The sequence below is a fragment of the Antechinus flavipes genome, chromosome 3 (assembly GCF_016432865.1).
Source record: "Antechinus flavipes isolate AdamAnt ecotype Samford, QLD, Australia chromosome 3, AdamAnt_v2, whole genome shotgun sequence".
In the NCBI taxonomy this organism is placed as follows: domain Eukaryota; kingdom Metazoa; phylum Chordata; class Mammalia; order Dasyuromorphia; family Dasyuridae; genus Antechinus; species Antechinus flavipes.
This window is the reverse complement of record NC_067400.1, coordinates 68528624-68550837: the sequence shown is the minus strand read 5'-3', so window position 1 is coordinate 68550837 and position 22214 is coordinate 68528624. Positions and strand designations below refer to the sequence as shown.

The 22214-nt window shown below is 34.0% G+C and overlaps 1 protein-coding gene across 1 annotated transcript in view; it reads right to left on the bottom strand.

Moving 5' to 3' along the window:
- ABCA12 (ATP binding cassette subfamily A member 12) overlaps positions 1 to 22214 on the bottom strand; it is a 222592-nt gene that overhangs the window by 76287 nt on the left and 124091 nt on the right. Inside the window, 7 exon segments of the mRNA XM_051983610.1 lie at positions 2437 to 2527; positions 6434 to 6553; positions 8673 to 8812; positions 9087 to 9300; positions 12268 to 12432; positions 16038 to 16211; positions 21138 to 21262. Of these exon segments, the coding sequence (XP_051839570.1) occupies positions 2437 to 2527; positions 6434 to 6553; positions 8673 to 8812; positions 9087 to 9300; positions 12268 to 12432; positions 16038 to 16211; positions 21138 to 21262 (1029 nt within the window).

The window sequence follows — 22214 nt, the reverse complement described above, 5'->3', positions numbered from 1 at the left end:
GGAAATATTTCTTTTTAAAATTTTTATTTAACATTTTCTCCAAGTTACATTTAAAACAATTTTTTTTACATTTGTTTTAAAAATTTTTCAGTTTTAGATTCTCTCCCTTATCCTCACTCCAGCCTCCATTAAGAAACTACATGTAAAGTTATGTGAAACATTGTATTGTAAAGTTCTCTCCCCCCACCTCCCTTTTTTTTTGTAAAGCAGTCAGGGTTAAATGACTAGCCCAGGATCACACAGATAATAAGGGTTAAGTGTCTGAGATCACATTTGAATTCAGGCCTTTCTGGCTCTAGGACCAGTTTTTTTTTTTTTTTTAATTTTTTGTGCCATCTAGCTGTCTCTATGGAAACATTTCTTAAAGAAAATGACTAATTATATGACAAAGATATAGATATAGACACTTAAATTATTTAAGGGTTATATGAGTTTCCTTGGTATTAACTTAGATTAAATAACTTAGAATTTATGGCATGGATGCATGGATGGGTGGATAGATTTGTTTTAAACAACCACTCCACTATGAAAAAAGGAAGAGCTACTTTTTCTTTGATTTTGTAGCATCCTCCTAATTATCTATTGTTATCAATGATTTATATGAAAACAAACATGAATATAACATTATGGTTGGTTGAATTTTCAACTCCTGACTCGATTGTCATGAACAAAAATATACTAAATATTTTGAGTTCTTCTTCACTAACCAAATGTCCCCCAAATCTTTTTTAACTTCTTTGAAAAGCATGTTGCACTAGAATTTAAAGTGAATGGCTTTTGGTGTGGAAAATGGTGGGGGAGGGGGGAAATTATGGTTGAACAGTGGCCTCCAGTGGCCATAGGAAATCAATACAATGTAATCTAAGGCAGAGATTCTCTTGCAATTTTGAAGGATATTTAATTGGAATTTAAAATACAATGGGGACAAATGGAAAATAGCAAATTTCTCTTTACCTCTATTCCATTCCAAATGGATAATTTTCTCTTTGATCTTACCACTACAAACTTTAAACTACCTAATAATTACATGACCATAAGTCTTAGAGTTAAAATATTATCAGCCTCATATTTTAAACCTTATCTCTATATGCTCCAAAAATTTTCAGAACTGAAAATCATTTTATCCTTGATCCTTTGACTCAAAATATTTCTTAACAGAAATGATAGTTTAAGTGATTTTTTTAAAGACAGAAAATCCTTTATTATTGATTCTCTTGTGTCCCAGATATTATTTGGAGGCTATACATAGATATAGTTACTTTCCAGTGGTTTGTAACCTATACCACCAATGAAGCAGCCCCCAAAGCAAGGATACTACCTAGTATGAGGATGTGCTTTCTTTCATTCCACCTCTTTCTAATATCAAAGCTCTTATACCAAGGGTTGCATAGCAACAGCACATCAGACATAGACTGAATGAGATGACTTGCATCCTCTGGGTTGAAGGTGGGGATGTGGCAGAAGGAATACCTAAGTTCTCTCAGCTCCTTTGCATCCTCTTCATACATCCTTTTAAATGACCTTGAAAGAGAAGAACCCATTCCTGCTTTGCTAGCTATTAGTTTATTTTCATTACAAGACAATACATCACCTTTGTCTTTTAACTCATAGCCTGATGCATATACTCCACTTGTGTGTTAGCTATGGCTCAACAATGGGCATAAAATGTTAAAAGTCAGTGTTACTAATGAATTATTTTGCCCTCATCCCTAGCCAACTTATCATGATGTCAGCATGCATTAAAATTAAGAATATGTTTTGGGTTAAGAACTTTGTGTAATGAAAAACAATGCTTTATATTAGGAACTTGAAAGTCATCTGTGATCATTAAAGCAGAAACTGAACTGAAGGGTTTATTTTTGTATCATTACTATTTCTGAGTGCTTAGTGTCATCCATAATGAGAAAGGCTATCTGAAAAGTTAATCATCAAAGAAGAATTTGGTATCCCTTATAAATTAATTTGTAAATCCCATGTGTAAATTTACATGTCCATGTGAATGAGTGCTAAGTCTCTAGTCAAGAGGATCCTTTGTCTTGAATTCACATCTGGCCTCTGACACGTAACTAGATGTATGTATGTAAGTCATTTAATTTTGAATGCCTCAGTTTCTTGATCTGTAAAATGAGCTGGAGAAAGAAATGGCAACTACCTCTAGTATCTTTGTCAAGAAAACCCCAACTAGGGTCATAAAGAGTAGGAAACAACTGAAAAACAACCGAATAATAAGTGTACAACTAACTGAGGAGGCAGGTGATAGAAAACGTGGCAGAGGATTTATTTCCTTTAGAGTAATGGAATAACCAGAACCTAGTGAGAAACAATGCAGAATACAAAATGGAAAAGAGTTCTGGTGCAGGGTGGCATTTTTCCCCGCCCTGACAGGATCTGGGAATAAAAGGTCCCACGAAACTGCATAATCTAACAGTGACTTACCAAGCTCATTTATCTGTTTCAGGAGTTCAACCGCATCCAATCCCACAGAGAATTTTATAAAAACTTGCACAAAAGGATTCCTCAGAGTATTCTAACAAACAATAATAATAGAGAATTAGTTTAAATGCAAGAACAAAACAAGTTTAATCATTGTCTCCCTAATAACACCCACAGTGAGAGGCGTTAACAGCTACTGTGCATTACCAATGCATCATTTTACAAAGGCTTACATTCAAATCCCTGACAAAGGAAGATAGTACGTGTGCTGCTGGTAATGAAAAGTTGGGTCTTTGTTTAATTAGTCCTATAAGGAAGCAAACTTCAAAATGCAGGCATCATTCATTGGATGGCATCCCAATGTTGCTAAATATGATTATGACATGCAAGACTTGGGAATTGTATTCACTTTAACCTTCCTCTATTCTCTCTACAATGAATGCTATGATTTGTGTGTGTGTGTGTGATGAAATGGGAAATTCTTCTTTACATATGTAGAGCTAGACTAATAATAATATGTTGCAATGACCTAAGAAAGCCTTAGATAAGCATTTCAAGCTACTTTTCTTTTTCCTTCTTGCTAAAGGGTGAAATAAAGAAGGGCCAAGGAGAAATGTAGAAGGGCCAAGGAGAAATGTAGAGAAAGAAGAAAATTATAAAATGATTGTGAGAAATTATATAGGAAAAATGCTGCTGGAGTTTAAGAGAATTGTTAGGGTATAGTAGATAAATAAATGGAAAATGGATGGAATTATTGGAGTGTCTAGCTTTGGGATTTATTCACTAAAATAGTCATATTTTTGGCTATAGGTTATAACTTTTGAATTTCAACTCTGAGTATTTTGGTTTCCCAAGCTTCAGAAGTTAGTCTGTATCATTAATCTCCCAGATTTTTACATCTAGTTTCAAAAATCACAGTTGGAAACTCTTCTCTCACACCAAGAAATTTCCTAGACAAAGCATGTCTAGGAAGACATGAGCCAGTTTAGCTAATTAAAAAAAAAAATCTTACCTGGTTTAGAAAAACTTGGAATTTCTGGCTAAATAAGTAAAAGTAATTGCAGTAACTAAAGAAGACCCTCTACTTACTTTGCTTGAAAATCTTCTACTGCTCAATTATTGATTGTCAGTGGAAATGGCTTTCTAATCATTCTCTAAAATCAGATGAGTATTTATACTTAAAAATACATTGTGGAAAGAAAGCAATTAGCAATGAAAAGTGGCTGCAAAACTCTTGAAAGAAAATATATTGTAAGGATTGGTCACAGCTAGTGAGGGAGCTTATGGTATATCACTTATTGTAAAATAAAAAAAGCTGTTAAACCAAAATTAGAATAGTTAGCTTAAAATACATAGAACATACAAGGAATGAGATTTTATTTCTCTGAATAGACATCTTTATACATGAAAGAAGAAGAGACTGATGGTATGGTGTGCCTGGAATATGTGCAAATCATCACTGAAGTTTGCTTATCTGATTCTATAGCGGTAGTCCAACCTTATAGAAAACTAGAGATCAAACACCTTTGTTATTCTTTTTCCTGGTGCTTGTTATTTCATGTAAATAGTTTAAGTGATCCAGCGAGGTACATTGACCTCTGATGCTACTGCTTTGCCACCTATAACCACTTGATATTCATTTTATAGATCTATATATGTTGTCTCCCAATTAGAATGTAAGTTCCTTGAGGGCAGAAGTGGTTATATATACCTCTATTTTTGTATCACCAGTGCTTAGTTCAACACCTGAGACACAGCTTGCTAGACTTAGGATACTTTTCCTTCAGTGAACAAAATTCTATCTTTCTTTAATTATTTTGTTTTGTTTCTTTTGTCCCCATGGGTAGTAAGATAGAATGATATTCTCAAAATACACATTTGGGAACAGAATGAATGTGCTATGTTATCAGTTGGCCATATGTACAGAGAGCACCTGCACAGTATTTCCTCTGCATTCATGGCTAATATTACCATAGTGGGAAAAAAAAGGTTTTCTACTTAGAAGGCATTCATCCCCTAAAAGGGAAAGTCTGACTCAGTGTGTGTTAAGTATCTCTGTGGGCAATACATTGCATTAGTTGCTATATCTAGCTATTTTTTCAAATCTTTTCAAGTTTTATTTTTTAAAAGGTTACAAAACTAATTATATGTGCGTCATAATGGGACTTAAGTCTGGCTTGAGAGTTCAACAAGAGGTAGTGATGAAAATGGTTTCTTTTGGTTCTAATCAGAGTACAGCATACAGTGGAGGAATCCAAGCAGTCTACCTCATGGGAGTTTTCAGGACTTGCTTGGGGCAGATTTTAGAATGCACTGCTGGCTTCTCTTCTGTCTCATTCCTCCTGGCATCATAGGAATACACTCATCTATCAAAAGAGAACCAGTTTCTATTTTCCTAACATTCATATTCTATAGAAATAGAATAAGCAATAAGGTATTACTCTACTGGGTTTGGTAAAACTATTCTTATTCTCTCAGGAAGTGAAAATGGATATGTAGGTAAATGATTTATTTTGGCCTAGAGTATAGCAATAGTTCTTCTATCAATTAATAATTCTTAGATGAACATGGTTATAGTTTGTTTTCCAAGCATGCTATGTCATAGAATATGTCCATTGCCAATTTGACTAAGAAAAGTTTAATGAGAAATTACTGGAGATCTTCAAAAAAAAAAATGATCACACATTGCAGATGCTGCAAGAGGGAATTCCTGATCAGGTATAGGTCAGACCAGATGGCCCCTAGTGAGTCTTCTAATCTCTGAATCTGTGAGATTGGCTTATAACAGAAAACTAGTTAATCTTCCTCTTAAGAAAATTGGGGATTCTTTAGGTAAATCAAAAAATGTTAACTGAGATGCCAGAGGCTATATAACACTTGAGAATAAAAGTGGAAAAATATATTTGACTTTCATATCAAATTCTTAATGTACTGGTGCAACTGGCACATAATACCAACCTGAGATACTCCAAAAATCAAGTATGGTTTTCAAATTGTTGTTAGCTTAATGATGTTGAAAGCTTTCCTTTAGTTGCAAGAGGAAAACACAATTGGGAGCAAGGTAAAATATAGTAGTTGTTCTTTAAGGATTCTCCCTGAAATCCTGGAAGATCTCTTCAAACTTAAGGTTCCTTCCTTTGATTGGTCAAGCTTCTCCCCAAAGATCCAATTTAAGGCAACTGCCCAGCCCAACCATGTTCACTTTTTATTCTTCTCAGGGATTTACTCCTGATTTTCTGGCTCTTTTTTTTTTTTCCATTATGTCCTCCCCACATCCATTAATTTCTTGCTTCTTTTTATATGTTGTCTTCCCCCATTAAAAAGTAAGGTTCTTGAAGGCAAAGATTATTGATCTTTTTGTTTTTCTATTTCTATAGTTTAGCACAGTGCCTAATAATCTTTTTTTTATTTGATTTACATAGCATTTTCTAATTGTAAGAAGATACTGGCCACTTCTTTTCTCATAAATTCCTTGCAGGGTAAGTCATTGTTCTTACTGGGAAATTATATAAAGAAACTAATATTTCTTACTAAGATGTTGGTTACAAGCAACAAATACATAATAGCAGAAAAAATTTTGAGTTTTTAGGATCCTTACAATGGTCCCATATTGTCTATCAGAATTAATAAAATAAATAAGGAGATGTTGAAGGGAGATGGATTTCAGGGCCTCCTTTAAAGAATGTTTTCTACAATGAGATGTGTTATAGAAGGAAATTGGCTCCCTTGGGAAGTAATTGGCTTCTCTTCACCTGGTTGGACCATTATTTGTTAGATATGGCATAGAGAAAATTTCTGTGCCCTCTGGGTAACACTAGATAATCTTTGAGCTTTCTTTTAACTCTGAGATTCTGTTTTTTTCTTCTAATCCTGCTCATTTTAATCTATCCAATGTAGCCATAAATTTTGCCTGGGTACCATCCACTTATTTATATAATTATTAACATCTCACATAGTTGTCATGCTTATTAAGGTGGATGATAGAATCATACAAGAGTACCTGAAGCATGGGGATGGTTTGGTTTAACAGATGGAATGAATTCATGAACAGTGGTGACTTATCCATCCATTCTTGAGATTTTTCTCTCAACTCTGCCAGTTGTCTCAGTGTTACATTAGACTAAAAAACAAAGAAGAAAAAAATAATCTGTTAGGGATTTTCTATATTAACATGTTATCTATTAATCACTTTTATTGGTCTAAATCAGTTATTTTTAACCAGAAGTCTGCAAAGTTGTTTTAAAAGATATTTTGAAAACTATGTTTCAATGAAGTTAGTTTCTCTTATAATCCTGTGTTTTTTATTTTATGCATTATTCTGAGGAGTGTCTACAAGTTTCACCAGATTTCCAAATGGTGCCATGAGATTAAAAAAAAAAAAGATTAAGAATTCCTAATCAAAAAAGTGAAATTAAAGTGAAAAAAATTCCCTTTATTGTCAATGTTTTAAGTTTCTTTAAACTAGCTAAGTATTCTTCATGAAAATTTTGAAGGCTTTTAGAATTATATATTTAAAGCTAGTCCAAGCTTAGCCTACTACATCACTTTACAGATCGAGAAACAATGAGAAAATCTCAATATGGGTTTGAATCATATCTGGAATTCAGACCTAGAATCTCAGGCTCCAATATAGCAAGAACTTTTCCTAAGGATTTCTTTAATGTACTAGCGTGATGAATGATCTTTACATGTCTTTTCTGGGGGTTTCATAAATATACTGTTACTCCCAGTGTAGAAAGCAGACATCAAGTTGCATTAGGATTCTTTGTAAATAATAAATTTTCCTGTGATAATCTACAAGTATTTCAGAAACAAATGATTTTCAAAGAATTTGTGCATCAGTCTAAAGAAAGATTACTGAGACATATAGAGTATTTTTTGTGATAAGTTAGTTTAATTTAGGGACATTCAGGTGTAATTTTTTCAAAGCATTAGTTTAGCACATAGTGTGGCTTTTCTGTTCAACTTCAAAAATGTATTTAAAATGTCATAATTTTGGAACTGGATAGTTCCATTAATTCTTTGTTTTCTTTCTCTTTCCTCATCTCTTATTTTTCAGTTCTTCAAATTTATATGTTGACTCATTTGTTAACATAAGAAGCCAGTTTTCAAAATTCAGAAGCAATTTGGCAGAGAAAGGGGTCCTGATAACCCTGGATCAATTTCTGGCTCTGGTAATTACAACAATGGTGTCAAATTCAAATAAAAACAGGCAGTATATTGATCTGGAAAACTACATTTTAAGATTATCTATGTTGTATTGTATTTTTATTTATTTTGTCAACAATTTCTCAATTCCATTTTAATCTGATTTAAACTATAGAAGTTTGTTTTCAGCCTGCCAGAGGAGAGTCTTACTTTTCTACTTTATAATTATACCTATGTGGATGTGATCAAGTCCTTTTAACCTGTTGGGCATTCAGTCCTATAAAAGGATAAGATCGTATTGGATGGTTTCCAAGGTCTCTTAATGTTTTAAAATTTACATAAAGTGAAGATTCAGTAATATAGGAAGCATTTATGTTACAGACTAGTTTTTAGAAGAAATATAGACGTCAGATTTAAAGTCAGGAAGACTCAAGTTCAAGTCTTCCCTCAGACACTCCATGTGAACTTCAAGTGAATCATTTGAAGTCTCAGCCTGTTTCCTCAACTGTAAAATTGGGATAATAATAGCACTGATCTCAGAGTTGGAATGAGAATCAAATGAAATAACATATATTACATGTATTTTACAAATATTAAAGTGCTAGCTATTATATATAAATAATATATTAATATAAAATATATAAATGATATATATAATATATAAAATAATAGCATTTATAATGATATAGAATATTCCACATCATTACAAATGCTATTATTTTTATTTTTTACTATTTTATTTTTACTATAATGCCTACTTTTCTTATTTTGTTTTTATATTAAGTACTGTTGATATACAAACTTTCTGACTCTCAATTTCTTGAAAATTTTGAGGTCTTTTCGCTTGCAATAACTTCATTTTGACAGTGGTATATTGACATGGTTTATATTTTTCCAAAGGATTAATTATACTGCTTTTCTACAGACAGTGTTAATGATGGAAATTATTCTTGTGATTCTCAAGATATTATATATAGCATATGAAGAAGGAGGATGCTATTGGAGTAACTCTTAATGGCCTAGGCTTACAAATTGATTTATAAATTCATGCTATTCAAATAGGAAAATATCAGTTAGGTACATGTCCAAACCTTTTCCATAATTGCCTTTGTGGTTGGGGTATACGGTGCATACATAATCTTTCCCAATAACAATGGTTTCAAGAAGGCCCAAATTACAGGTCCAGCAGGCATATTAACGATATCTTTATAAAGGGAGAAGCAAAATGGTGCTGCAAGGAGAAATAAAATAAATAATTAAATGCATGTACTTTAAATAGTTTTTTGATTACAAATTAGCCCAGAGTGCTATAACTGAAAAATCCAGGCTCTATATTTTAAGGGGTAAATGGTTCTTTTCTGTTGTGTGATTTGCTTGGCTACTATTTAGAAAATACCTTGACTTCCAATACATTTAGAATACACTCTGAAACAAGTGAGAAACCCTAACCTAACAAATCTTCTTGAAAATGGCATTTTTGTGGTGCTCATTTCAAGCCCACTTACTTGCAGTCAGGGGAATTCCATATTTTAAAGCTATTTGTTTTTTGCTCAAGTTGTAGGTCAAAGGGTCTTTAGTGTGGTTGCCCCCTTTGGGCTTCTGTGAAGAGGGCAACATGGCTGTTAAGTAGTCAGTAGTGATTCCTTGAGAGCACAGGGCTTGAGAGATGGTGCTAAATGATCCTTCAGGGCCGTTAACATGATGGTTTCTATATATTGCCTGTGGGAGAAAAATCAGAGGCATATTAATTAAAATAAATCACTTGAAAAAGGCCCAGCTGCATTAAAAAAAAAAAAAACTCAGCTCCCTAGATTTCGATGAGTTTCATCAAATAACATACATTCATCAAATAATGTTCATTATAACAATAATACATACAAATTAAAATAACAAAAATAACAATGATAAATAATATTTATATTGTGCTGTAAGGTTTGCAAAATAAGTTACATGGTATAACAATTAAACCTCACAACAACCCTGTGAATTACTACAATTATCTGCAGTTTAAAGATGAGAAAACTGAGAATTACTAACAATTATATTACTAGTCAATGTCTGAGAATTTGAACTCCAGCTTTTTCTGATGCTTAAGTTCAGCACTTTATGCACAGTTTAACCTAAATGCCCTTCAAAATAGGGACATGGCATTGGATTTGCTGAATATAACTAAATAAGATTTCCAATCAGATGAGAACTATGGAACAGTTAAGTTTCAACATGGAATCAAAAGGCCTTGCATGGGCTACATCTATATGAACTCAACCAGTAAGATGTTGACAAAGAAGTATTAGACAAATGATTGAATCAGACGGATTTATTGATAAAAAAAAAAAGAGAGAGAGCTTTATAATGACAGTTCAAGACCAGGTTATTGCCACCAGAAATTAGAGAAGGGTTCTCTTTAAGAGGCCTGGACTTATTGATCAATGCAAGTTATACATGGAAACAGTCAATACTGTTCAACACATCACTGTCAGTTAAAAAAAAAATTAACACCTACTGAATAACTAGCAAGACATGCCCTGGGGGCAAGAAATCAATATCAGAAGTTTGCTACGTTCTGTAGAAGAACGGCTTACATCTCAATGCTTTTATTCAAGTATAAAAGACACTTATTTTATCTAACAAAGGAGTAAGTTCAAAGAACATTAAACATTAAAAACAAATAGTAATAAGATAATGGCTTGATTTAGGACAATTTTAACCTGAATTTTCCTCGAAAATATGAGGACAAGATGAAAAATAATCATAAGCAGACAGTGTGGTGTAGTGGGACTATAGAGTGGGAATTAGAAATAGGAAGAACTGTCATTGTGACCATTTAATCTTTTATTATCTGCAGGCAATTCTTTTTTTTTTTTTATTAAAGCTTTTTTATTTTTCAAAACATTTGCATGGATAATTCTTCAACATTAATCTTTGCAAAACCTTATGTCCCAATTTCTCTCCCTGCCTTCTCCCACTCTCTTCCCTAGATGGCAGGTAGTCCAATATTTATTAAACATGGTAGCGTTATAGGTTAAATCTGATATATGCATACATATTCATTCAATTATCTTGCTGCACAAGAAAAATAAAATCAAACCAGAAAAAAATGAGAAAGAAAAGAAAATGCAAGCAAACAACAACAAAAAATTTCTTGTGAAAATGCTATGTTGTAATAATCCACACTCAGTTTCCACAATCCTTTCTGTGGGTGTAGATGGCTCTCTTCATCATAAGACCATTGGAACTTGCCTGAATCACCTCATTGTTGAAAAGAGCCACATCCATCAGAATTGATCATCGTATAATCTTGTTGCCATATACAATAATCTCCTGGTTCTATTTATTTCACTCAACATCAGTTCATGTAACTCTCTCCAGGCCTTTCTGAAATCATCCTCCTGATTATTTCTTACAGAACAATAATATTCCATAACATTCATATACCATAACTTATTCAGTCATTCCCCAATTGAAGGCCATCTACTTAATTTCCAGTTTCTTGCCACTACAAAAAAGGACTTAGGCAATTGTTTAAAATTATGAGTTATAAGAGTTGCCCATCTAAATTTATAGAGGAAGCTTTCTTAGCTGTGGTTGTCTGTGTCAATGAAATCTCAGATCCAGACCAAATACCAAGAACAAAAATTACATATTACATTTTATAGTTTAAAATTATAGTTTATAGTTTTGAGCTCTGCAAATAACTATAATTCATAGACACAATATACTTGTGTGTGTATGTATACATATAAGTGTGTATAAGTGATAGATGGATGGATGCATGTGTATGTGTATATATATGCATATACATGCACCCATCCATGCATCCATGCATCTATCTATCTATCTATCTATCTATCTATTATCTATCTATTTTCAGTTCCTTTCTTTGCTACTATATTCCTTACCATCACACATGTGAGACACATAGTACTCACCAATTTAGGTTTCTATATGATCAGTCTAAGAGATTCTATTACTTAGGGACTGAGGGTAAAAGGAACAGAACAAGCATTTAAAGTAGCTACTGTGTGCCAGGCACTATGCTAAGCATTTTACAAACATTAACAAATATTTCATACATATAACTACATATTATATACATATATATATAGATATAGATATAAATATTTCATCTTCACAACTCTGTGAGATATAGGTACTATTATTATTCCCATTTTACAGTTGAGAAAACTGAGGTAGATAGAAGTTAAGTGTCTTGCCAATGGTCATAAAGCTAGCAAGTGGACTTCAGATCTTCCTAAGTCCAGTCCAGCTCACTACATATTATGCTGCTTAGCTACCTCATTCCTATTAGGAGATTTTATCTCTTTATTATATAATAATATATATAATTATTAGCAGATGCTGGGTATAGCTCAGTGGCTATGATTTAATGATATAATAGAGCCAGCTCAAATTTGTTTATGAGATACAATTGTTAAATTTTCAGCGTGAGTATCTACACCTTAGGAATCAGCAAACAGAACAAATCAGGACTTGATTTTGTTGGTTTTTTGATTGTCTAGATTTAAGAAAGTGATGGAGAAAACGTTTAATAATTCAGATTAAATGGAAGTGTGAGATAATTGTTTTTTGCCAGGAAGACATTTATTAAACACTTATCAATACACAACTGGTAATATTTCTAAAGAGATTTTATAGAAAGAGTATTATTGTTAGTCCTATTCATACCTGGGATAATGGTACACTTCGAGACAGGTGTATTTGTTTCAGTGACCTCATTTTGTCGAACAGTGGTTGGGTGCCAGTAACCATTTGATTGAGAAAGACTTTCAGTTTTATAATGAGTTCTATCACTTTATCTACTGGCTCTTGATCTTCTCTAGGGAAAAATACCTAACAAAAATGGAAACAAAACAAATGATTTGAAAAAGTCTATAAAGTTCTGGCCAGCTATGTAATTCACTATCTATCCTGTCATTCATAATCATACACTACGCACCAAGAAAGCAGAAAATCTCATATACTTCAACTAATGTACCCAATTCACCTCATTCAGGCAATTTCCTAACATTTTGTTTGTGTGGTACTAAAAGAAGAAATCATGCAATTATATCATGCTTTATAACTGGCAGAGATTCCTTGACCATCAGGTGTTAATTTGGATTTTTAAATAGATGACCAGATAATTAAAACCACTTGTAACCCACCTTATTGTAAACTGATCAAATTTAACTATTGTTTATATTTAAATAAGAGGAATCACAATTATTTTGGAATGTCGCCTATTGATTCCTACATAATTTTTCTAAACCACAATCAATTTATTTCACCACTTGATATGAAACATTCACCACTTCATATGAAACATTATGTGTTTCTAGGTTGATATGAATAAATTCTTTTTTATAAAGCCAGAGGCTAATTTTCTTTTCTAGTCAGTATCTTTGAAGCATTAAATAGTGATCCTCCATTTGTCAAACACATAGTCATCAATTCTACATTGGGATTTTCCCATAGGAATATGATTACCACCTTAGCCAGGCTTTATCTGCTAGGAAAAATTAGAGAGCTGCTTAATTACTGGATTCCCACAAGAAATACCATATCTGGTTTCTGCTCTGCAGGAGCATTTCACAGAAGGAAATGGAAATGTAAGTGAATGAAATAAATATGATGGAATGAAGAAAACAGCTTTGCTTCCTGTGTGTCTTGGATTGCACTTTGTACAAAATGTTTTTAGCTATAAATCATTAGAAATAGGAAACCAAAACATTATCATTCTTAGTGTTATATTGCCCCCAAAACAGCCCATCAGATTTAGGCCTATAAATCCCAACTGTTTTCAAGAACCCATTTTTTTCCCAAATCTCTCACTATGTTTATGCATAAATATGTGTGTATGTCAATGTCTGTCTCTCTGTCTCTGTCTCTATCAGTGTGCATGTGTGTATGTGTGTCTGTCTGCCTCTGTCTCTTTGTCTTATTTCTTTCTCTGTGTGTGTATGTGTTTGAGGGTGGGGAGAACACTAAAAACAAAGGATGGGGATCTATGATTTCTATGATGGACCTATGATTTCACTGATAGAGAGAACCCCCCAGATGAGAACTTCCTTTACCAATGTAGTTTGGCCCATTGTGGACAACTTCTCTGAGAGGGCAGTAAAAGGGCACAAATAGGTAAAGGTTTAGAGGCAGAACTAGAAGCCCAGTTGCCTGGTTCTGAGGATGGTTCCCTATGCTACACAGTTTATGAATCTATGAAATGGAAATTCATAGTAACATGATTGCTCAGTATTATTGTTCTAATCAATTTAATTCTATCAGCATTAAAGAGTGCTTGCTGTGTACATGGGGCTTACTAAGTTAAGCATACTTACTAGGCTAAAGATACAAAGATTAATAAAATGAAACAGTCCCTATCCTCAAAGGGATTACATTTCATATATATATATATGTATATATATATATATATATATATATATATATATTTCAGAATTTGGAAGATAGAGTGAAGATAGTTTTTTTGGTGTTGAGTTTGCCTATTTGTCTTGCAATTTTCATATTTCCGTTCACTACATAAATATGTATTTCATATCTTCTAAGTGTATAGTATACTAATTGTTGAAAAATTCCAGCCCTAGAATGATAAAGATTTGCCATTCTTTTTCAACATGCATTTATCTATTCATGTATCTTCACCATATATTTTGCAAAATCAAGTAATAGATTTAGAGCTAAAAGATAGCACAAAGGTCAAAGCCAGACTTCACTTTTTAGCATTAGAAAACTAAAACCCATAGAGTTTGAGTGATTTACCCAAGATTACACAATTCTAGAGATGAAATTTAAACCCAGGCCCTCTGCCTCCAAATCCAACATTTTTTCACTCTACCATGCTTTATATTTATAATCCAAGCCCCTGTTAGAAAACAGCAGAGGCTTATTCTATTGCTGGTTATTCCCAGGGAATACCAGGGAGACAGGATCCTAACTCTTGATTTTTAGAGAGCAAGTAATGAGTGTCTTGGAGTTTTTAACATTTGGGTCAATTAGAAAATCCTACTTGGATAGTTCTAGGATAGCATTAACAAATCCCAGAAGCCAGACATCCAGCATAGGCTACTCCACCCCACCCTTCTCAGCCCCCACTCCAAAAAGACATGGTCTGCTGCCATTTTTTGTTGGCTTCTCATAAGATGCTATATGCTAGAATAAAACAGAATTTTGCAAGGAGATGCATTAACATTTGAAGTTTACAAAGAGCAGATTTAGGTTTGATGTAAGGAAAAACTTCTTAATGCTTAGAGTTATCCCAAAGAATGGAATGGAGTGTCTTCCCTCTAATTGAAAGTCTTCAAAAAAAAAAAAAAAAAAAGGTTGAATGACTACTTACTGATCCCTTTATCTGCTGCCCTACCTGATTTCAACTCCATGGAATAAGAGGCCCATTCTAAATTAAGGTCCTCAAATCTCATCAGTATTCTTCTAATTCAAATCTTGACTGATACCATGTCCTTCCTTGGATGGTACTCCCATCAACATCTTCCTTTACAGAGAACAGAAACTTGACTTTGGGACTCACTCCAATCTGTACCTGTTGCTCTGTTAGGTTTCAATTTCATGTAAAAAGATACCCCTTGGTGTCCCCTCTCCCCTACTCCCAGTTTCCTTCCTCCTTTATGTATTATCTTTCCCATTAGATTATAAACTCCCTGAAGGCAAGCACTATCTTTTTATTAACTGTATTCTCTAAGTTTAGCATAGTACCTGGCAAATGCTAAACACTTAATAAATATTTATTGGATTGGATTATTGAGTGTATATATTTGAGTGAGGATTACTTTTTGGGTACAGGTTGGACTGGTCACTGAAATGGTCTTTTCAGCTCTAAAATTCTGTGATTCTGTGATCTTATAAGGATTAAATCTTTTTAACTTCCCCTTTCTTCTCACCTTCTTTTTGCAGCTACTAGACACACACAGATATAGAAGGAATTGTTCTTTCTTTGTTCTGGGGGAAAATCATGGGTCTCTGGAGCTAGGGTAGGGGAAGTTAGGAGAATAAAGGAACCATTGTTATCATTATAGAACTTTTCCAGTCTCATTGCTTCAAAGACCTAATTTGCATTTTCAAAGCCTGAATTTTGGGTTCCCAAAAATGCAGCTGGAGAAGGAAATGGCAAGTCACTTCGACATCTTTGCCAAGATCTTTTCCAGTATCTTTCCCAAATGGGGTCACAAAAAATTGGATATGACTAAAAACAATTGAACATGGAGCAAAACAAAATAACCAATTAATGGCTTTAGCTATGGTTTTTCTCTATTGGGAATGAGTGGAGATGCATTTGAGATATAAAATCCTGAAAGTTTCCAAAGCAATAATCTCATAGTTGCCTAAGTGAACCTCTTTCCTGCTGTTGTCAAGAACATTAGTGAATTTTTAAATAGTAATAAAGTAAAAGCAAAAGATAGCTAACTGACAACATAAACAATATTTACCTTGTAGGTAAAGTTATAAATGTCCAGGTAATGCAGAAGTGTAATTCCTGTAAGATAGGATAGACGGGACCTCTCTGGAATGGATAGGTTGCAGAATTCCATCATTTCGACTTCCAATTTCAGATCAGTGACATTAGAATCACAAGAATACAGCCAGAATATATGAGAAATGATCTGTAGTTTTGAGGGAAAAATATTTTTTCATTAGCTTGCCTTAATATGACTCATTCATCCTCCCATTTTGAGTGCTATCATATTTCAGCTTTAAAGTACAGCAAATATTTTATCATTAGAAACCTAAATGTCTTTCTCCCACCCTTTTTCTTTGCTCCTTTTCCCCTTTATCCCTTCTAATTTTTTTGGTTCCTTTTTCTTGTTTTTAAAGTTCTCAGTACCATGAGCTAAGCAGTGTCCATATGTAATACTGACAGACCTAAGGACTAGGCATTGAAACAGGGAAAAACAAAGTGGAAGTAAAGAGGAAAAAAAGAAGAGTAAGAATATACAGAAAAGAGATTAGGGAAGAATGGAGAGAGGGGAAAAAAACAAAAGGGAAGATTTAAAAATTCTCTGATTTTACATATATAGGCAGTTCAGGATTTAGAAGATATGGTAAAGATATTTTTTGGGTTCTTTATTAGTAAGTTTACAATATTTCAAGGCTGATTTAGACTCACTATATTGTTCTACCCAGGCATTAACTCAAAGTTAAATTATAATAATAATAGTTCATATTTTTATAAGGTATTTTGGCTTTTCAAAATACTTTCCTTCCAACATACATTTGAATTAGTTGGGGCTAGTATTTTTATGGGCAGCTAGTTGCTGCAATAGATAAGAGTTGTAGGCTCAGCGTCAGTAAGACTCATCTTCCTGAGTTCAAATATGACCTCAAACACTTACTAGTTGTGTGATTCTTAAGTAACTTACCTCTGTTTGCCTCAGTTTCCCCATCTGTAAAATGAGCTGGAAATGGCAAACTACTCCATTATTTTCCAAGAAAACCCCAAATGGGGTCACAGATAATTGGGTATGACTGAAAACAACTGAAGAAATGATCTTATTGCCCTAAAATAATATATTTAGAAGTAGGAAGTTTCTAGGAGTCCATTTAGACCAGCTCTTTCATTTTACTGGCAAACTGAGGCCCAATGAATTTAAGTAACTTGGTTAAGGTCATCATATTCCTTTTTAAACTGAAGTTGAATGACTTGTCCAGTCACTTTGCCCATGAATCAAAGCAAGGATTTATGTTCCACAAGAAGCATTTATTAAGTACCTATCATATGCCAAGGACTTTGCTAAGACTGGTGATATAGAGGTAAAAATAGTCCCTGCCCTCAAGGAGCTTATAACCTGATAAGGGGAGGTAAACACACAAACAAGAAAATAGATACAGGATATATTGGAGCTAATATACTATTAGAGTAGGCAGAGGAGAGGCAGGCTTTTAAAATATACATCTCTATTTTGGTTAAGATGCTGTGTTAGGTAATGGACATAGTAAGACAAGAAAAAAATAGTCTTTGCCCTCAAAGATCTTACATTCCACTTCTGCTTACATATAACTTTACATGCAGAGATGTATGACTATTTGAGAATGTTAAGGGAAGTAGGACCAATTGCTCATACCAGCCTTTTCACATTTCTTTGTATCACAAATTACTATTTGAAGTTGGTTTGATGGTGGTTGTCCTTTGTTCTGAGGAGGAACAAAATGACATCACTATGTTAGAGTCAAGTTATAGAGTGTCTGACTGGGGCTGATTAGACCAATATGAGCTCGGAATGCTCTGCCATAGGCTGGACACAAATAGTCCCTATGAATATTTAGGGCAGCTTCTCTAACTTTGGGCATCTTGCAGTTCTTAGCTAATTCAATTCCGATTTCCTCCTAGAGCACAGAACCTTCTCTGATGAAGGCACTCCATGCTGGGTGGTCCTGTGTCTGTCTCCCATGCCATGCAACCAATTATCGCATATGTCAACATAAAGCCTTCTGAAGTACCCCCAGGGGAATTTCTACAGTGTTCATAGATTTGCATTGAGTTAAAAAGAAAAAAAAAAAAGGCCAAAAGGACCTGAATTTTGAATCAAATGACCAGAGCCTGACTCTGACAGTTACTAACTGTGTGAACTTCTATTGGACATTTTAGTACATCAAGCAACCTGTATTAAATGCTTATTATAAATCAGGCTAAGTGCTAAGGTCTAAAAAAAGGGAGAAAATACCTAAGAAGTTCTCATTCCTCTCTTGGCCTGTTTCTTCCTTAGAAAATAATCCCTGAAGAGTTTATCTGGATAATCTTATTTAAAAACTAACAACAAATAAACCAAAAACCCCTAAAGTAAAAATTATCATCATCACAAGGCAAACAATCTAACTTCAGCCAATTAAAAAATTGTTCTGAAGGCCAGCATAACTTTTCACAAATGTGAATCATGAAGAGTAGTTTATTTTTACCACAAATGTTCTAAATCTATTGTCCTTTGATCCTAAAACATGTGTGATAATGGATACACATTCACAAAAACATACAAGTCATATGATGACACAAGATCCATTACCAGAAAATCAAGATACAACTTGGAGAACTGGGGGTCACAAGGAAGGTAATTACCTCCTGGTCAAGTTGGCTATGTGCAAGAAATTTCCATAACGTTAAAATGAGGCAATCTTACACTACCAGAAGTATGCTTCTATAATGGGTTAATCCAAATTATGTACCATTTTATATCTTTTAGAGATAGAGACTCTGTAGACTGAGTTATGGGAATCAAAAAGATGAAAGGCAAATAGGAGGAGAGCCAAGGGATGACACATGATAAGGGAAAAGGGAGGGAGGGCAAGAGAGAGTAAGAAACAGAGACACACAGACAGACACACAGACAGAGGGAGAGAGAGAGAAAGAGAGACAGAAATAGAAACAGAGAGACAGAGAGAGAAAAAGAGAGAAAGAGGGAGAGATGGATGGAGGGAGACAGACAGAGACAGACAGAGACAAAGACAGACAGACAGAGACAGAGAGACAAAGAAAGAGAAGAAAAGGGAGAAGGAAAGGGAGAGGACAAGAGAGGGAGGAAGGAAGGGAAAGAGACAGACAGACAGTATCAGAGAGAGAAAGGGAGGGAGAAAGGAAGGGAAAGAGAAAGAAGATAGAGAGAAAGACAAAGACAGAAAAGGGGAAAGGGAGAGACAGAGACATTGAGAGACAGAGAGATGAATAAAGTACCTGATACAATTAAACTTTGTGAAAAGAGGAGAGTATTATAAGTGGGAATATGGAAGAATTCCCCTTTTCCTTTCTTTACCAGGAAGAAAAAGAAAGTTTTTGAAAATAAGGACTCTGGGAAAGTGATTTCCTCATAGCTTTTGAGAATAATAAGAACTCTTGCTGTCCGTCTATGTGTTCTTGTTTTTTTTTTTAACAAGATCAAAATGATTCTATTTTTCAGAAGCAAAAAACATGATTGCAAAATCAATACTGAAATTAGAACTTAGGTTCACATAAGCCAAAGGAGAACTCAAGGGGAAAAACCAAATGGATGGTGTTTGCTATCGCAAGGGACAGCAAAATATAGACTATAGGGTTAGAGTTTTCTAGAGGGAACTCATTAGCAGAGAATCAGCAAATGGAAACGTCTGTGTTTTTGTACATTGAGAATTCTTTCAAAGGCAACTTCAGTGGTTTTCCAATGGCCTACAACAAGGGAGTGGACTTCAGAAAGCCATTCATGGCATGTTTATAAATGAATCTTTAACTGTGGTACCTCTGTTTCTTGTTTTATTTATTTATTTTTAAATTTTTCTAACAGACTTTATACCAAAGAAGCAAGAAAAAAAAATCTGAAGCATATATCATCTAATCTCAAACAGTTAAAACATGGCACCACGAGCTAACATAAATTTCCACAAATACCATATTCTGATCACAAAATTTGATTCTAACTACAACTTTGAGACATATGACATCATTTTTAATTTTTAAAGAGTCTTTAAACGTTTTGTTTTTGCTTGTTCTAAGAAGTTGCATTGGGGATAGAAAATAATTGTTTCTCTTAACTGGGTCACTAGAACACAGGGACTTTGACTTAATTGAGATACTCTCCTTCAATGTACAAAGTCCCATCAGTTATATAGAAACAATCAATAAACATTTATTAAGTCCTACTACAAGTCAGTCACTAGGCTAGATGTGGGGATAAAAATACTAAAATGAAACTTTTCTTCAAAAAAGCTAATATTCTTTTGGGGGAGACATTATGTGTGTGTGTGTGTGTGTGTGTGTGTGTGTGTGTGTGTGTGTGTAAGGAGGGTGATCCCTAGAGTGGAAAATATGCTTTTGCCTTTGACTAGATGATAACTGGCATAAAGTCAGGCGGTTCTGCCCACTCCAGTCTCTGTGACCAATCATCTCTTATGCAAATTCCACCTCTGACAATCAGCAGGTATTGTGTCACCTTAACAAGGTACATACTGTTCAGGCAAGAGCCAAGACATGTGTTGAACTCCATTCAACCCCTTAAATCAACCCATCACATAAATGTGTATAAAGTCTGTACAAAAAAAAAAGGAAAGATAATTTGGGGAAGGCACTAGAAGATGAAAGGATCAGGAAAGGCTTCAGGTGGCATTGAAGTTTGAGTATATGCAAACTAGGAATTCTAAGAGGTAGAGGCAAGAAGGGAGTCAAAGACAAAAAAAAAAAAAAGCATGAAGATATAAAATAATCTGTCCTGTATAAGGAACTTTAAAGATATGTCAGAATATGTCAGGAGATTCCAAAAGGATTCCCAGGAACAGGAAGAGGAGAAGAAAAGAGAGGAAACAACATTTTATTTCTCTCTCTGGTCCTCAGCTTCCAGCTCTGAACCTATATATAATCCACTGAGAAAGGAACAGAAATAGGAACTTCAGTGTTCACAGAGTTGCTTCAGGGCACTGTAAAATCTCTTAGAAGATAAACCTTGCATACATCTCTGCCTATAGGGCAGAGTTATATTAGTGACAAATGTTGAATGTGACAGATGTGACAAATGCTAACTATTACTTCAACTTTACAAACAGTGGAATTGGGTACAAAGTCTTTCATAGTATACCTCAGTTCTGTTTTCAGGGATGGGCATTGCCAAGAGTGTATCAATACTTGTATTGGGCATTCCTGTTGTTCTCTGGAGATCTACTTTCAGCTGGTCAATATTTTTAAACATATCTATTAATTGACCTTTAAGGAAAAAAAACACATTGGATTTGGGTTACAATACCATACTTTTATTCATTTTTTAGCCCCACTGAATCTATAGAACCCTCCACAATTTTTTTAAAGAGTAAAGTATATATTTTCATAGATGCCCTGGGCCATGATCAAAATGTTTCTCACTTCTGGCAAATGATTTGCTATGCTAAGAACTCTACCTGTCCATTTAAAATTAATTCTTATGAAAATCTCATTATCCCAAGGCGTTCTAGTACTGGGGAAGGGGTCATGGAGAGAGAAGTGGAAAGGACTAGATTTAGTTAGAAGACCTGAGTTTAAATCTTAATTCCATGAAACCTCATTGACTGGCAACTTTTTCATCTGTGAAAGAGAGATAATGATATTTATACTACCTACATCACAGGATTGCAACAAGAATCAACTGTGATTATACATGTGGATGTATATAAATAAACATAGCATTTTATCAATGTCAGCTTTTATTATTATCTCAAAGAAACAAGTTGGTTTGTGATTTGAATTTCTATGCAGTGTTCAAAATTAAGTTATTAGTGATCCAGAGAATATGTGGTTGGTTCCTCACAGAATATAGAAGTGTCTTGACAAAACTGGAAGTCGCTAAATATTTCTTGGTTTGTAAAATCATAGAAAATCAAATTACTTTATGTCCCAAGTTTGTATCATTACCATATATTGAGCAGGGATGTGGGTCTGACCTCTAAAATTCCTTTTAAAACCTTAATTCCTATAATTTCATACTATCTTCCCACATAGTCTTTGGAACACACACTCAAAATGTGTCAAAGCTACCACATTCAAAATATGAATAGAAATATGTAAAATTCAAAATGGTTCTAAGGTAGTGACTACAATTATTACTTTTGTTTGGGCATAATTGCCTTCCCATTGCATGCATAATGAAATAATAACAATTGTATTCCCCTTTCTCAGCAGATCA